An 18,745-nucleotide genomic window follows, 5' to 3' on the forward strand; every position below is an offset into this window, starting at 1 on the left:
ATCTTGTAGGGTTCTTCGACGGTTCACATAAACATGGGATTTCAAAAAACGCATAGAAAAAAATCACAAGGGGACAGATCGGAAGAGCGTGCCGGCCATTCCAAATCGCCTCTAATTGAGATAAGGCGCTCTGGAAAGTGTTCCCTCAAAACAGTCATCGATGCTCTTGAAGTGTATGCTGTTGCACCGTCTTGTTGGAACCAAGTGTCTCCCAAATCCAAATTTTCTAGCCGTGGGAAAAAAAAATTCTGTAGCATGTTTACACACCGGTTCGAATTCACTATCACTGTAACCTCATTTTCCTCAAAAAAACCAGGGACCAATAATTCCAGCTGAGGAAATTGCACACCACACTGTGACTTTGGGTGAATGCAAAGGCTTTTGATGCAATTCTCGAGGGTTGGTGTCAGCCCAGTAGCGCATGTTTTGTTTGTTAACCGACCCACACAAATGAAAATGGGCTTCATCGCTAAAAAAGCAATAGCACCGTCGGGAATGACATCAAGAAGAAGCTCACACGCGTTCATCCGAGAATTGAAGTCACGTCCTGGAAGTTCCTGCACTATCGCCATCTTATAGGGATGAAAATGAAGATCATCACGAAGAATTCTTCTCACACAACGATCGGATAGTCCAAGGGCAGATGCGTGTTTGCGCGCAGAACGCCGTGGCGATCGCAACATTGATGCTCTCACTGCTTCAATGTTCTCAGGTGATCTAACGGGCCGAGGGACTCCAGTTCTTCCTTTTGTCGCACTTGCAGTTTGTCTGAATATAGTGACCCATGTAACAATTGATTTGCGGTCCGGGACGGGAGCCAACGGGGCTACATTAAAGCGATTCCAAAATGCATGCTGTGTTGCAATAACCGAACATCCGCTTGAAGAGTAAACCTCAACGGCAAAGGCACGCTCCTCACTATTCCAACGCATGATGGCGACTGAACCGTATCGGGATAAAACTTTACAATGTCCTTTCTTGAACGAGACCACTAGCGCTCCGCTATGACATCAACTAACTGAGTGGCGCGCATTTTAAAAAAGGAAGTTATGCTGCCGCACCCTGTTGATGGTAATCAGCAACGTGATACCTCTATAATAGCTGCACTGCGTGATATCCCCTTTTTATGTATGAGACAGATAATGCCCCGTTGCTAGTCGTCCGGCATTGATTCGCTGTCCCACACCTTGAGCACAAGTTGATGAACAACTTGGTGTAGTTGGTCGCCTCCATATTCAACCAATTCGGTCGAAATTTCAACGGCTCCTGGCAACTTATGATTTTTAAGCCGGTGGATTGGACGGACTGTTGCTGCTGTACTTGTGGTTGCAGCATTTGTCGCGCGTCTTCAGTTGGCGCGACTTCCAACTTGCCGATGTTCTGGTTGTTCAGTAGTTCATCAAGGTACTCAACCTATCGCTCCAATATGCCCATTCTGGCGGAAATCAGATATTTCTCCTTGTCCCGGCAGGATGAGCATCGAAATGTGTGGCTTTATCCTGCTGACTTGTTGGTAAAACTTCCGCGCTTGATGCGGTTGCTCCGAGTTCACAGACCTCTTGGTTCGCCCAGGCTTCCTTTTCCCGTCTGTGAAGTTGCCTCTCCGCTCGCCGGAGTTTGAGAATGCAGCATTCTTCCGTTCCGTTGCTAGCTTATTATACATTCATCGTCAAACCAGCCATTCCGATTGTGTTTGTAACCGTGTTTATGATAACGTTCTTCAGGTGATTGTGAAGATCATTTGTTGATGCTTCATCTCCAGGATCTCTGTTGACTGCGGTTATTGCGGCATCCATTTCCCTCTTATAGGTGTCGCGGAGGGCTGTGTTGCGGATGGCGGCTTCAGTGTTCACTCTCACCTGATTGTCAGAGGGGATTCTGGGTGGTGTTTTTATTCGCGCTCAAAGTACCATGACAACGAGATAGTGATCCGGTCAACACGTGGTCAATTTGATTGAAAGTGGTCCCGTTTGGAGGGGCCCACGTTTTCCGCGCAAAGCAGGTACTTCCAACGACCATTTGATGTGACACTGCTAATTGAATAAACTGCAGTCCGTTATCATTTGTATCTTGATGTAAGCTATGGGAGCCAATGTATCGCCTGAATATGAGCTCCGTCCTTACTGAGCTGTTAAAATTCTGAAGCATGATTTTGATCATATCTAGGACAGGCTTAGAGGGTTTCGTTCTACTGCCTCGTAGAAGGTATTCTTCTCTGACTCTGCGGTCTCCTCTGTAGGGGGGTGAACGTTAATGACGCTTATATTTCTAAATTGGCCTGGCAAGCGCAGAGTGTATCGCCGTTCGTTTATGTTTTCAAAGCTGATAACAGGATGTGGAGGAGCCAAAATAGGCTGACTAAGAAACCCACTCCGGGCAGATGGTTACTCGACTATCGCTATAATAATATGGTCTAGCGATCCACGTCCATCGTATCTGTTGCAAGGCTGTTACATTAGCCTTATAGTGGGACAGGGTATCGGGTAGCTACTCAGCAGAATTCAGTGTGTACGGGAACGTACGTTCCATGAGAAAACCCTTCGTGATTGTGTTATCAGTCCAGTCCGAAGCTCCTGTTGTGGCTTCATAACAAGTTATTTTCCGTGTAGGGTTGTAAGCCCTATCCAACCCCCAACTTGGAGGACCAGTTGGTACAATTTGTCCCGTTTTTAGGCGCGGGAGACTCGCCTTCATCCTTCTCCGTCTGCAGCTTTTTGATAAGAAAGAGCTCCCAACGGTTTGGTAGTAGAGCTGATGGTGTTAGTTTAGCAGGCATTTCCCAGGTTTTATGCTTCATCGTGAGTATCAATCCACGTTTCGCCCTGGGATCTATACTACCCTTTGACCACCACCGTATATATATATATATAAATATCCCGTTATATCTAATCTGTGTAGCCAACGAAAATTAGTGCTTTTAGCCAAACTGCTTCAATTTTGAAGCCATTGCATAAGCGCTCAAAATCATGGCCTTCTAGTTGCAACATTTGGACATAATGTAGAATAAAATTGCTATGACAAAGCTGATTTAAAGTATGAAGGATTGTTAGGTAAAGGTCCGATATTTTCGTTATACCTCACCGAAGGAAGAGGCGGTTAGCATCTGATGAGTTATCTTTGCCCTGGACGAAATCGCTGTCTGTTTTTAAATAATTGGGAGCTCGCCGGAAATTGAGGTGCCCTGAACCAAAAACAAAAGAAAAATGTTTCTCCCCAGTTATTTCGGTCCGCCATCCACTTGATGGCTTGATCTTCAATGCCAAAACAAAAATGTCCTCATATTATATTTTAGCTAATTAGATTGATAGAAGAGGTCCTTTCTGTTGAAATGGCCCAGATGTACTATATGTACATATGCTGGCCAGTGTAAACTTGAATTTTAAACTCTAGAGATGTTAATTTTGTTCACCTAACTAACCAATGTTATCTTTATTTTCAGTCTGCACGTGTTGGCCACAAATCAAATGATCTCCAAAAACCAAAACTACAACAACAAAAACTACCCCATTCGTCTGAAAAATGCTCGCCACCAATCGAAAAAGATCTATGGCTATAAAAGTGTGTCGCTAGAGTCACTCATGCTGTTCATATATCAGTATCCTGCGGAGATGTCTGCTATCCATCATCAGGATTAGAAACACAAGGGTATAAGGCTGGAAACGAAAGAGACTGGGAGCGTAATATTAGAAGCGAGCGCGCTGTGCGAGAGGCAGAGTCCATTACGTTGGTTTTAATCATGGTGATAGCCATACTCGTCCTTTATCTGCTAATCACGCCATTTATATCATGCGTTGGAGGAGGTAGTAGCAACAACGGCGGAAGCGGTAGTGGTAGTTCCGGTGGAGGAAGTGGAAGCAATAGCGGTGGCGGGGGTAGTAATAGTGGCAATTTATCAGGTGGAAAAGGCGAACAATCGTCGATGCCCACACTATCGTCACGAGTGGTGCACACAAAACACGGAGCTGTTTCTGGCATAATTGTTCAGCTCGAAGGACGACACTTGGATTCTGTTGAAGCATTTCGAGGGATACCGTACGCTTCGCCCCCCGTCGGAACATTGCGTTTCATGCCACCAGTAACGGGTGCGTTGTGGTCCGGAGTGAAGAAGGCTGACAGGTAAGTGTTGTTGTGGGCATTGAATATATCATTCGTTGGATGATATGTTGGTCAGGATGTTGTACGACCCTCTTGGATGTTAGAGGTAATGTGCAAATTGATCGGCTCAGTTACTGAATAGACCCTGATAGATGTAGTTGATAAGTCTCTAGTTCCGAATTACTTATCAAATTTAGGAGTATGTTATTCAAAATAAGGGTGTTTCAATTGTTTATAAACTAGTTAGGATTCGAGATAGTTTTTCTGCGGTTTACTATATCACGGTGTAATATGGGCCTTTGAAGTGTTATCGAAGCAGGCCTACATTTAAATGTGAATACAAAGCTCACAAGGACAGAAAATAGTATACCATTTTCAATATTTGACGATGGCAGTTTGGCACCAAAACGAGCCCCTCTCGTAATAATTATATTCGCAGTTTAGCCCAAAAGTGCTTTCAAGCGTACAAGGACAACTTTCATTATGGAATGATGTTCTTGAATAACGCTTAAACCTCTCCTGCATTAAATATCGCAGTTATCGTTGGTAATGGAATTGAGTTTCGTGGTTGAATCGAAAAGTTTTGGGTTTATGAAGGATATGAGGATTTTCATTTGTGGGAGTTTGGGGCGTTGGTTTATTTGGAAAATTTACATCGCTGCAAAATGAATATGTACGTTCTTGCAACTATTTTACTACATCTTATATTAGGAAGAATTTGAGAGGAAAGTGTGATTCGAAAAAACCTGGCAGAAAGCCAAATTTTTGGCTAGCATTCTAGTCTAATACCTACAAAATTAGAATCTCCCAATAGATACAATAATCTGAGTATATTTCAAGCGATTCCTCTGCATCCCCTTCTTCATTAGCCTTTGTGACATTTGGCTTGGTAGCGAGGTCGAGTCGTCTCAATTGATTATGATATTTTTCTCGGGCAGGAGTCTGATTTGGACGCAGTGGTCTCAAATCACCATTCAGCGTACCAAGCCATCACTGTCACTACAGACCAATCTTAGCCAGTGACTTTCCGTCCGCGAAGAGGACGACAAGGATCAGTTTTAGGTTTGCGTCGATCATAAAGTATCCTAGTTGAGCCACTTCACGCAGCTCAGTAAGGACAGTTTCTGACAGATCGGGAAGTCATAGTGAGGTTTCATTGAGGTCGTGTTGTAGTGTCTGTTTCATTAGGGTCGGGTTTTATTCTGCTTAGTGTGAGTGAGTTTTATCCAGTGCTCAATTTACAATTGAGGCTTGGCAGTTGACAGACTCTCTCAAGCAGGTAGACCAGGAAGTTAGTTCTTTGATCTCTTACAAGCTGCTTTTCTGTTCCATATCTAGATGCTATTTGATCAAAGAAAGCGTGCATGCGGTTTCATATATTGTGCGGAAGTTGAATTTGCATTAATTCCCAGTAGTTATTGTTTCTACTGTCAATATTAAAAAGCTTGCAATGTTCGTTATTATCATCGGCATCATAGGTTCAGGGTGCGAATGCGGAGAATCCCTCCACCGTCGCACACTCTGCGGGCTCAGAACGATGTCCAATCTTTAGGGCCCAACAAGGAAGGGCTAGGGTGCTAACAGCATGACCCGCATTCGACAAATTGGCATGTATCGGAGTGCAACCACTCACCAGCTGCCAGCTATTGAGTAATGCTGCCATTTGGATTCGGGACGACGTTTGACTTCGTGTTCTTGCCCAAGGCCGAGGAAATGGATTTGTCTAGATTCAGTGTTTAGGAATAACGTGTTTTAGCGTTTACCTGACGCCGAATAATATAATGCCGGACTTTTGGCGCCAGCTTGATGCTTCAGAAGTTGCCATTTCGGGCACGGATGGACGAATCCTGGTAGGTGGCGATTTTAATGCTAGGGTTGGAATCTCTGGCACCATCGGTGGACGGGTGGCGAGTACTAGAATACTTCTCGACAAGTGATCATCAGTACATCACGTTCAAACTGGTTGCCGCTACTTGCCGGCGTGCACCAACCCGGCACTCTCCTGCGTGTGGAATGTCGTGGGGTAGAGTCACGATGGAGGGCGCTTTGGGGGATGGTAGTGTTGCAACTAATACTGTCGTAAACTCAGTGATGAACTTGATAACAACAGCGTATGAGATTTTCATGCACCGGAGGGGCCGCGACAAGCCTTCTATGTACTAGTGGACTCAGAAATTGCCGACCTATGGAGGAGGGTCATAAGCTCTTCCGTTTTTGCGCAACTTTTAAACCCGAGCGAGGAGGCATGCGCCAAAAAGGCTGAGTATAGATCAGCAAAAAGAAGACTCCGCTACGCGATAAATAAAACCAAAGCTGGTTCGCAGAACCCGGTAAAAGAGGTGAATGAGGACCCATGGAAACTTGGCTATAAGCTTGTCACACAGAAAATCCGGGCCCTGTGGAAGCCCTGCATACTAAGTACCGACCAGATGGACCGCATCGTACGGACATTATTCCCCGGACATTTTGTCGGTTATACAGAAGACGTTGCGATACTTGTTGCCGGAAGCACTGTTGAACAGACACAAAGTAGACTTAGCATATTGATGCGACTAGTAAGCGGATAGATGACTACTCGCGGTTTCAGCCTCACGCTGTAAAAGCTCAAGGAGGTATCCTGTTCACAAAGAGAATCCCGATGCCTCATCCCATACCGATCAGCGAGTTGAATAGAGAGTCACAACCAGCGATTAAATCCCTTGGCTTAATGCTCGGCTCGAAGATGAGCTTCTCAAGTAGCAGCAGACAGAGCTGCTTCTGGAGTCTCCGTCTGGGGTCGGTTAGTGGCGAAATGTGCGGGCCCTATGTCTATGCAGTCCGTTCTGCTCTATGGCACGGAGGTATGCGCTGATAAACTTAACAACGAGGTGTATCATAAGCACTTTGCTCAAGTGCAGGAACGGGAAGCTTTACCAGTGGCGTCCGCTTATCGCACTGTCTTAGAACCTGATACCTTTTGCCCTCCTCCCAAGGAGCGTAAAGCTATTTACAGTCGCGAAGGCAAAAATTTAAGGGAAGGCGCGATTTCTTGAATGTGTGTTCTGCAATAGAGTGGCGGACGACGCTGAACACGCATTTTTCCCTTGTGAAAGGCGGGACGGCTTCCGTCAACAGGTTTATGCAAACACGGTGGAGCTCTCTTCAGACAACATTGTCAGAGAGATGCTGAGAATTGCTGGCAGTTGAAGTCATGTTGCGCATTATGTTCGGGTTCTTCTTATTGCGAAGGAGACTGAACTCGACCGGCAGAGGGATCCAGTGGCAAGGAGTCCCTGATCTAAAAATTAGCTTCCTCCCTCTTTCCGTTGGTCAAAGGAACTCCCTGACTTGAAGGCTTTCAAAGCTGGAAGAGCCGGGGGAGGGGAGTTAGCACAAACTAATGTGTCAAACGTTTCCAGGCTAGTTCTCTGATGACAGGAAGATGCTTAATTGGTAGTTCGACGGCGTACTGTTGCGGGATTAAAGTGTTGGACTGCCATGTAAACTTAAAATTTTTACCTTGAAGGTACCGCCTGAAATTGTTCACGTTCCAGAAAACAGCCAAAAGTTCTATTGCAGTAGTTGAGTAATTCCGATCTGGCTTGTTCAACGACCTATCTATTGATTCTTTCCTATAGGTCTCTGCGATAGCAGTGTGTCCATTATCACATTAAATGGAATTGAAAAGTTTTGGTATTATATGTCAGTTCGCACTTTTCAACCCAACATCCTCGTGGACAAGTTTGCTGATGCTCGGCAAATTCTGAGGAGTCTGGAATCAATTTCCGGTAATAGTTGGCTAATGCTAGAAATGATTGGATGGGTTTTACTTTCGCAGGCCTTGGGAAGTCTCCAGCATGTGCAAACACTAATTTTTCTCTTTTTTCAAGCAGACGTGTCTAAGGTACACTTGTTCCTCCCTTAGGAATTCACATTTCTAATTCTGTAATTTCAATTTACTTTCTTTCAATCTGTATAATACGAACTGTAACTTCGGATTGTGGTGGTTCCACAGGTTACTATGACGTGTAGAGAGACATCCTTTGCATCCTTTGAGGACGTAATTCATTGGCCTTAGGAATGTTGCTGAAGACGATCCAAATGTCATGATTTCAAACTCGAAATGCACAAAATTCGCTCTGACAGAGGTGTTGGAACAGGCTTTCTGGTGCAATGATGTATCAAACGGTACATCTTACTGAGCTTTCTTGGAGCCAAAAAAATAGAAGGAATACAGAAAGTACAGATCATTGTAAACCAAAAGATTCCACAATAATATCCTGTATTTTTTATCTCAGCTCTTCTACACTGTCAATACCAATTAGTCAATCTAAGGGTAACAAAGGCATGAGACTTCCGGAAACTCTAATCCAAGGGAAAGAACCCCGAATACAAATCCTATTGACAAGATAAAACCCTTAGGTAAATCCGTCGAAGGGAAATTTAAATTAAAGACTCAGACATTTCCGGGCTATGTTCCACCTTTTCCAAAAAGTCAAAGCAAAAGAGCAAAGAAATTAAAATTCACATTCAGAACATTACATGCTAAGAATAACGAGTTGTGTACTAACATAGCACCGGAGCATGACGCGTGAGGGGGAAGACTGGCAATACTATACATATTCATTGCCGTCCTCCGTTGCCATTACTACCCTACAAACCCAAAGGAGGTCGTCGTCGTTGCAGGGAATAACCCTAGAAGCTTGTGGGCCTACTATCCTCCCAGACATTTCAAAACTTTTCTAACGCATATTAATCGCCAAGCTACTACATGAAGGGGCCTAATGTTAACAAGAATAATGCCAAATATTGGAGGTTTGTCATGCAGTCATAGGCTGATTATAGCTAGAGTGGGTGAGCTGATGCGGAAATGTAGCTATCCACATGGTTGAAAGAAGCGGATGGGGCAAAGAAGATGCGATTATGAAACGAGCATTATTTTACTGTGGCTCTGCGGGAAAGAGGACTAGAGTTAGGAGTAGTTTTAACCGGTAAAAATCCCACATGATCATAATCAATGACGCAACAACCGGTATCCGGTCTAGGCCTGGTTTATTAAGGTATTCCAGACATCCCATTTTTGCGGCGAGGTCCACCAATTCGATATCCCTACTTACGCCATTGCTCCCTCTGAGGCAGGTTCTGCCTCATCTTCTTTTTTTACCATAGATATTGCTTTGTAGATTTTCCGGGCTGGATCATCTTGATCTATATGGATTAGGAGACCCGCCCACCGCAACCTGTTGAGCCGCATTTGCTCTACAAGCCGACCCCGCTTGTCAACGGAATAAAGGCTGAAGAAAAAGAAGAAGAAGCAACCTTGAAATCGACGAGAAGATGTTGCAACTGATGGCCATATTCTAGCGAGTTTTTTGTTGCTGATTTGCTTGGAGTGAAACTTCTTTAGTATGGGCCAATGATGTTGTGGGTGTATGGGGCTATCCGGCCTAGCAAAATATCTTGTCGATGGTACCTGATAACGTGATACCTGCATGATATCTCTCGTTTTATGTATGGAATATATAACGCCAAACGGTAGGGAATGATCCGCTGTCCCACACCTTGAGCATCAGTTGATGAACCGGTTGGTGTATTTGGTTGCCTCCATGCAACCAGTTTGGCTGTAATTCCATCGGTTCCTGGCAACTTATGAGTTTTAAGCCGATCTATTGCATAGACTGTTTCCTCCATGCTTGGTGGTGGCAATATATGTCTGTCATTTTAGTTGGCGCGACCTCCAACTCGTCGATATTTTGATCGTTGAACAGTTCATCAAAGAACTCAACCCGTCACTCCAACATTCCCATTCTATCGGAAATAAGAGGGAACTCTTTGTCTCGACATGAACATCGACATGTGTAAGGCCTCATCGTGTTAACTTGTTGGTAAAATTTCCGCGCCTGGTGCGGTCTCTCAACTAGACGTCCTAACCCACGCACAATTTCCTCCTCTTGTATTGGTGTTCAATCTCACCTTGGTATCGATTGCGCTTGAAGACGGTAGGTTTCGCCTTCAGGCATTTGTTATTGAATTATCTGACAATTGACTGGTATTTAGCGAAGTCCTTTTCGTCCCCCTCGTCATACCGGCGTCCTTATTCTTGGGAATCTTGCTCGGAGTATTTATAGCCTGCTGGTACTGGCTCCATTTCTTCACTGGCTTCCGGTGCCCAAAATTCTTGTAGGCCTTTCTTTTTCGGGGAACCGCGATCACGGTATTACCGTTTCTTCTTCCTCTATTGTCCAGTCATTTGTTTTTGTTTCCAGTTGCTTGTTTCTGTTTTTCACTATGTGTAGCATACACACGACGTGTTTTTGAATTAATAAAAGGGAGCAAATTCCGCCTTATAACTACTTCGGCCACGCTGCAAATCATCAGACGCTGCCTCACCTCTGCCCTGGACGAAACCGCAAATCATAAATTTTGGAAATTGTGTGCTTGCCCAAAGATGAGGGTTCCGTGGACCACAACCGCGAAAGCGAGTTGCTTTCCAACTGGTCCGGTCCGGCACTAAGTGGATGGCGGACTTAGGAGTACCTCAATTCTTAAACAAAATTTTTGTCTAGACAGAATTGAACAGAATTTCCAATCGAACACGTCAACTATGTACACCACACTTCTAAGGTTATCAGTAGCAGCATAAAACGGAACGTTATGTAAGTACTGTACATGAAGTGTGCCAGTTGACTATACTTCTCAAACTTATACTCTCTATCATCATTGGGTTGCCCAGAAAAGCTATACAAAACCAAAGGAAACCCAATGAATCTCTTTGGATAATGTATGCTGACGGGTTCTGTGGAATTGGTACTCTCAGGCGAGGGCACGACAAAGTAGTATGTCACCCTTCCATGATTGCCGCCAAGAATTGTACTAATTCCGAATCAAAGTGATACAGACGTACGATATCGATTAGCAGAGTATGCAGGAGGCTCTCAGAAATTTTGCGGTAATCAATATATCATTTAAAAAGATTCCTTTCGCACTTAGTTGCCCTACAACTAGCGAGTCAATGATCAGTTACTTTTTTGAGTCACTCGGATGGTTTTAATTGATTTTGTTGAAACACCATGTGTGTGCGGACGTAGGCGACCAAGAGGGGAGAGCTATAGCAAAAACATTAAATTTTCAGCAAATCAACCATGTAGGCCCGCCCGGAAGTACTGAACTTTCAACAATTGCGATTATTACCCTGATTTGGCTTATGCCACTAGTGAGGTTTGAGCCGCAATTTCCCGCTACGACAGCCCAACGATCTAGCTACTTGAGCCATTCGGACACCACACTAATGCCGCAACAAAAAGGAATCCGACGGGATGCGTCTCCCATCTTGTTAAAAATTACAAATTATGGTCACGGAAAAGGGTCTAACTTAATTAATAATATTATAAGTTGGCAAATTTTGTAGACATGACCTCCGTCTGGTTTACACTCGCATCTCGAATTTAAGACATCTTACAACATATATCAGTTTTGAGCCTTTCAAAACATTAACAATTTTCAATTAAATATTACTCCTCCTCCCTCCCATTTAGCCCTGCTTTTGGCAGGTAAATTATATCTTAATACTATCTTATCAGTATCTACTAGTATGCATAATTTTTCATTAACTTAGAATGCAAGCTTATATGTACCTCGGTGAAAAATTATCGAGGGACCTCCTTCCAACCCATTGATTCGATTCATTTGTTTCTCCCGTCTCATATGGCTACCTCATCATCATCATCAACAGTGCAACAACCAGTATCCAGTCTAGGCCTGCCTTAATAAGGAACTCCAAACATCCCGGTTTTGCGCCGAGGTCCACCAATTCGATATACCTAAAAGCTGTCTGGCGTCCTGACCTGCGCCATCGCTCCATCTTAGGCAGGGTCTGCCTCGTCTTCTTTTTCTACCATAGATATTGCCCTTATAGACCTTCCGGGCATCATCCTCATCCATACGGATTAAGTGACCCGCCCACCGTAACCTATTGAGCCGGATTTTATCCACATGGCTACCTACGCGATATATATATATATATATAAAATAGTTTCACTAACTATTTTTATCAGGGCATCCCTTGAATTTCTGAACTGCAGAAGTAATGCCTAAAATCACTGTCGGCTCTGCTGTTTGCCTTTCATCGAAAGATATTGTAAGATTGCGGAATGGCTCACCGAGTGCATGTGGACCACGACTCCCAATCAAATATTGCCTCTAAAAGTTTTCAGTAACTGCAACACTTGCAACCAGGATAATGATCTAGTTTGATCCCGCGGAAATTTATTCGATTTCATCTTTCCCCATCCATTTACCTATTTCTTTATGTTCTTATTACGCCTTTGCGGCATTACATTCAGCATGCCCGAGACTACTTTGGATCAACAGATACTGTAGATCATTCAATGTCGATATCAAATGTTGGGATGATTTCTGAACTATAAGATTTTCTTCATTTGTTACTCGACAATTTTACACTTACAGTTCTGGTATTTGTACGTAAACGATACTACACACTTTGCTTCACTCTCACAGAAAATCAAACAACTACAGAATTCTCTTTGAAGCCATTTTTAGTGTTTCTTCCACTTTCCTTAGAAACAAAAACGTCACCCTTCACGAACGCGTTATCAGTTGTCGACCTCAAAACGGATTTCTACCGAAACAGCAGTTTATCTAGATCGTTTTAGTCAGAACCAGGCGTTAGGAATGCATTTCGTAATGCACAACACAATTAAATCTATATGCAAAAAACAACAAAACAGGTTAATGGTCGTTTTTGAAATGTTGTGAAATTTCTACATTAATTTGAAATATTTAAATGAATTTGAGGGTTTTGTCCAAAGTTAAAAGGTGTGAGGGTTTTGCTGATAAAATTGTAAAATGGTGACAAAAATGATCATTTTTAAGGTTTTGTTGCAAAACAAAACCTTATTAAAATCGGTTCCATGTCTGTCTGTCACACGCACTTTTCTCAGAAACGGCTATACCGATTGACACGAAATTTGATGAGCAGGTGGGAACTGTAAACGCCCAGACATGCAGTGAGTGGTATCCTTCTTCGTTGAGCGGTGATACAAGCAAAAGAAGGTGTAACATTTTTTTTTCACCCGATATAGCCATGTTGGGTATCAAATGAAATGTTTCGATTAGTACTTTAGTACGAAGCTGGTCTTAGTTTTGAGATTTGTTGGAAAGGCACGGAGTGGGAGCGGTGGAAAGTGATGATTTCTTTAACGGACTCATTCTACCCAACCGAAAACTCTGAAGAACTAAATATTAATATCACATTGAAATAGGTAGTCTGACATGCGAAATGCATGTATATAGCAGGCTACGTACAAATGGGATAATTCTACATTCAAATATACTCGCAGGAGAAGCAAACAAAACCTTTCATACCTGAAGCGCCGAATTTCCGGTTTCCCGACTTGTTACATTATTATTTTAAAATGAGTGAATATCGGGATGATATATAGGCCACTGGAAGGAAGGTAATGGAGGTGTTCTTCTCTTTTACAAGCGGGGTCGGCTCGTCGTAATTGGTTTCGCCATTTGGTTCTATCAAAAGCCTGATCTGGATGCAATCGCGAGGTTTTCAAATACCCGTCCAGTATATCAGACAAGCGTTGTTTCGGCCGTCCTTTTGGTTGCTTACAATGGACTTCGATATTCAGATAATCGCAGACCAATTCTCGTTAGTACTAATTATGTGAACAGTTTTTCCACTATCGGTGCAACCCCATATCGTAATAATAATAATCGTTGGCGTAACAATCCATTTGGATCAGGGCCTTGAAGTGTGTTAGAGCACTTCATTCAAAACCGTAACGGTACACTATAGGATTACAGTACCCTGTAGGATGCAATGTGGTCAGCATTGCACTCCAACCGCATATCGATTGCGGATATTCTCATTTCGAATGTGATCAAAACGTGTCACGCCACTAGTTCAACACATCATCTTCATCTTCATTACCGCAAGGTGTCGTTCATTGTATTTTGTAGCCGGCAAACACTCAGAACCAGAGAGGGCGACAGGACAGACGACAATGCAGTAAATTTCAGACCTGAGATTCTCGTTGAGCGATCAAAAAAGAAAACCAGTTTTGGAACGCCGTTTCATCCAGGTTGTGCTAATGCGTGTAGCAACCCCGTGACCAATTCTCAATTAGCTGATAGTATTGTATCGAGGTATTTAAATCGCTCAGAGACAGAGACAGTGACACGAAGCGGTTTTGATACACCCATCACACTTTACTTTTCAGATCCTAGTAGAGCAATTGAGCAATTGAAAAGTTCTTCTGGCATGGCGATGTTGAAGGAAGTTAGGTAGAAGAAAAGCAAGTATGTTGCACACAAGGAAATTTATCTCGAATCCTCTCGTCACAGGGCAAAGAAAATTAAAGGATGTGGATGCTGATAGGGATGCTACAATTTCACGCCCGAGATAGTAGCCTCCACCGGTGATCCGCTCAGAAACCCTCTGTCTCTGCGCGCGTGTTGCATTCTGCTTATGTACGAAGTTTCGCCATTCCGCCGTAATCGGCTGCATGTAAAAAAAGCTTCCTTCTTCTTTTTGAGTCTGTCCAGAATCTTAAATATGCTGTATATGGAGTGGTATAGCTTCTGTAAACCCTGACACCCGCTGATTTGAGGCCGCCTAGCAATGTTCCGGTTTAATGAGTTACACCGACGTTCCAAACGAATCTTAAATGGGGGATCTCTAGGATTACTCCAACTAATAATATGAAAGCGAAGCGAAAATTGGCATGCAACCTGACAGGTGCAACTACAACACAATATACAAGTGACTATAGTTGTAGAAGAAACATAAGCATACATTTAGACGCAGTCTCCTCAATGAATTTCAAATAGAATCTTCGAAGTTCCTTGAGGAGAGGCGGGCAGACGCTAACTTTCACGATGACCTCAATTCGAGATTATTCGAATGATGACGAACGGAATTATGCCGGAGGGAGTAATTAAGTGGTATTGGTCTACAACGCGGTGCAAAGCCACGTATGCGTATTGTGAGAAATACTCGACGAAACTTTGAAGCGAAAAGATGGTGTACCTGTCCTCGCTGTTGTAATCTCCAAGTAGGAACGGATGATAAAGAGGTTCACTTTCTCAGTCCATTTCTCCGGAGACTGTCTAAAACGACTGAATGTCCCCATAGATTGTGGCGAAACAGTTGCAGTAGGCGGAGTCTTTTTCCTGGTCATTGTGGAGTCTAGGTGTCAAATAGCCGAAATATCAGGGGTTCCGACGCCGTGGTGTCCACTACGGAAGCATGAACCAGTCAATAAAAAAGATGACTTCCGTCAGCTTCCCGCACCGCACCTTAAATTTCTTAATTTTCATTTTTTCCTGATTTGATTCATATCTATTCTATATCTAACTGCCAGGCCCTAACCTAGCTTCTTTAGCTTTCCTACTCCTTTCAAAATCGGACACGGGACTGGCTTCAATATCATTACCATCCATTATTCATGTTAAGTAAAGTTACGACAGATTCCATTTAGTAATGGCGGAATCTAAAGAGCTCATAAGTTATTCGCAAATGCGAATAGACTGCTAGCGATTCGAACCTCTCAGAAATACAAACTGGCCTCGTGAAAATTACATCAATATCAATCTATTTCTAAATTCCCTAATCATCGTTTTCCCGGAAATAAACCAAAACTTGTAATGCTAAATACTATTACGGATTCAATCTCAAGATTTTCCATTACGGCGCAGTGGTAATTGCAATTTAGCCAAATTGCAATTTTCGAAACTCTCAAGCCCAGCAAACTACAAGAAGGATGACTTGGCAGCTCTGTGGAAAGTTGCCTAAATTAGCGATAATCTGTTTACCTTGCAATTGCTTTAAGACCGTTCCAAAACTATGATAGCAGCAGGCATAGCTTCCTACATAAATATTCGCGCTGCAAATGTGGTATTACCTCCAGACCTCAGAAATAGCTTAAGCTCATCCTCGTTCCATGGGAAGAGCTGAATCACTTTATAGCTGAAATTAATAGTCGCTGACAGTATTTAGCCATGTACACGGTGTAAGTAGTTAATACTTGATGTCTCCCGCAAGTGGTTTAGTATTCAATTTCGTGGAAAATCATGTAATGATGGCGTAGTTCATAGAAAGGATTTTCATATTATAAAAGAATCTGATATGCAATTTTACAAGCGGAAATTTTCCCACATTCATAGTTTTCAGGATATTAAGTCCTTTTAGGTAAATCGCATGTACAGAGGGGGTTGCATTTGGTAAACTGTTGAAACACCTTCCCGCCTTCAAGATAGTAGCTAAATACGCCTGCCCTCTTCATGTCTGTTACTGCTCAGACTTGAGCTTCATCTATTTTCATATCTACTCAAAGGTCCTTGCAGCAAATATAGAAGGCTGACGACGATAACAGTGTGTTTCGATTATTTTGTTGCTTTTCTGGTTTGGGCAGAATTAATTTCCTCCTTCTGCAGATTTTAGAGCATTTTGGCATCGTATATCCGCTCAAGATAACGTCGCAGTTGCTTTGATATTTTCCACTCTTGTTTTGTATGCTTTTATCCTTCATAACACAGCTATATGTGACTTTTGATCGATTTTCAGATACAAATATGAATTCTACTCTATCTTTCATATTCCTGCAATTTCAGTTCTCCGTCATTAAGAACTAGATATTTTTCCTTTGTGGTAGTTGCAGGTTCAGATGACGCATTTCCTTGACCAGCATTGCAACTGCAGTCAATTCTACCAGTTTTATAATGTGACTATATAATCACCATAAATGACATAATCGACCGACAACTGCGGCCTTAATTCTCAATCCATCCGTTTCAGATTTCAGCTCATTTGGCTGTGAGTCGGCGCACCGTAACCACCGTAATCCACTTGGTAATCCGATCCTTGAATCCACTTCCCAATACAAGGAATTATTATTTGTGTTTTCTGTTTTCTGATTAATCTTTCCGTGGTTGTTGACACTTTTTCAGAGGTCTTTTCTTTTTTTTTTAAGGTTTTGTTGAAAATAACGACGGTTTCCGAGAAAAAAGCTTGTTGGCTTAACAATTCCAAAATTGTTTGCTGAGTATCTACGAACCTGGTGACTGAAAACGCACAAAATTCTGAAAGACACTAGTTTGGTTGGGTTGGTTTTATAGCAGTTGGTGATTTAGAGTCATGCCAAATTCCTCCGTTAACAGGTGTTCCTTTAACCAACATTTTCCTTACATATGCGGAAACTAATACTGCTAAAATTATAATTACCAATATTATAACAGTTACTGTTGATGAATTTACCGCAACGTGATGAGGATGAATCTCCCTCCAGGACAACATTTCGAATTCCTTTCGCACAGTCTCAGCTTCACCAATTACATCGGTAAAGGACCTATTTGACTCGATCATGCCAGTTGCATTGATAGTTTCTATTCGTCTTGAATTCAGTAAAGGGTCGAATGGGATAGGCTTACTCTCCGTGAATACTTCGTGAACTTCCCCAAAGGGTTAATGCTCCCCCGAGAGAACGACCTGCTTTGCTATGAAGCTGCATTCAGGAGACACAGAAAACAGACCAGCTCTGGAAAGCACAATCTCCTTTCAAGTACTGGTGCATATTATATGCACGGGCTCGATGCAGTAAAAAGGCACTTGCTGTGAAGCTTTTTCCACATAGTGTCCTCCAGGTTACCTCCAGTTAAAGTAGAACAGCGTACAATCCAAACACCTCCTTTATAATCCACATCGGATTTGATTGCATGCAACGTATTAAACTCTGTAATGTGTTCATCCATCTTGAGGGTTCGTCGAAAAGTGTGATCTTCATAGTTATGACCGATTGTGCCGTACCTAAACATACCATAATCATAACACTCAAAATCAATGCGGGTGAATAAAGCTTTCCGTGATTTGTCATACAAAGACTTTCCGAAATGCTTCGGTTGTCAATACCGTTGCTTGCTTCAGTACAAATATTTGACCTAAATTCGATTTCTTTACTCAACTCTATGTTTTCCATTATTAGAAGGGGACAAAGTTTGTGTACTGGACATTTAGTTGTCCTTGTTGTCGGACCTGGGTGAACTTCAACTATTCTTGCCAAAGGCCATTTTATCGACGGATAATTTTCAGTTCTAACACTAACCTCAAAATTCTTAAGCGACTTAATCCACTTTCGTCTGCTTCCGCTCTAGAGAAGAGACAGCCCACCCTCAAAGAGAGATAGGTTGGCCTCAGGGAGCTATATTCCGCGTCAGTGTATCCTGCAGTCCACTGCTTGACCCTCTTGAGAAGGAAACTTGCCTTGCAATCTTTCAGTTTCCTTCACCATTGCATTGACGGCACTAAGGATATAGCAAAGATCATCTTTGGGATAGTGCTCGGGTATCGAACAGCAGTATTAGATGAATTGGACGAATGGTACTACCGCCGCTATCTGAGCACTCTTTCCTGAAGGGTAACAAATCAGTTTTTTATTATGCGCCCTTTTGCGCATATTCAGTTTCTTTCAGTTTCAGTTTCTGCAGGTCTTCTTGGAAGAGCTGACATTATCTTTAACCAGGAAAGTAAATCTCGCCTTCATTCTATGTCCAGTTTCATACTACTAACGCAATATGCCTCTGCATTGCCCGGTAATGTACCTGGTCCAGGACTACTTAGTAGCCGCGGATCCCAGATGGCAACAGC

General features: G+C 42.9%; 1 protein-coding gene across 2 annotated transcripts in view; it reads left to right on the forward strand.

Moving 5' to 3' along the window:
- Positions 1 to 18,745, forward strand: part of LOC119659948 (neuroligin-4, Y-linked) — a 148,450-nt gene that overhangs the window by 45,466 nt on the left and 84,239 nt on the right. For both annotated transcript variants that reach the window (XM_038068294.1, XM_038068295.1), the window contains exon 2: positions 3,440 to 4,116. In XM_038068294.1, coding sequence (XP_037924222.1) covers positions 3,737 to 4,116 — 380 coding nt within the window. In that variant the 5' untranslated portion in view covers positions 3,440 to 3,736. The remainder of the gene's footprint in view (positions 1 to 3,439; positions 4,117 to 18,745) is intronic.

Source organism: Hermetia illucens, chromosome 6, assembly GCF_905115235.1.
Source record: "Hermetia illucens chromosome 6, iHerIll2.2.curated.20191125, whole genome shotgun sequence".
NCBI classification, from domain to species: Eukaryota; Metazoa; Arthropoda; class Insecta; order Diptera; family Stratiomyidae; genus Hermetia; species Hermetia illucens.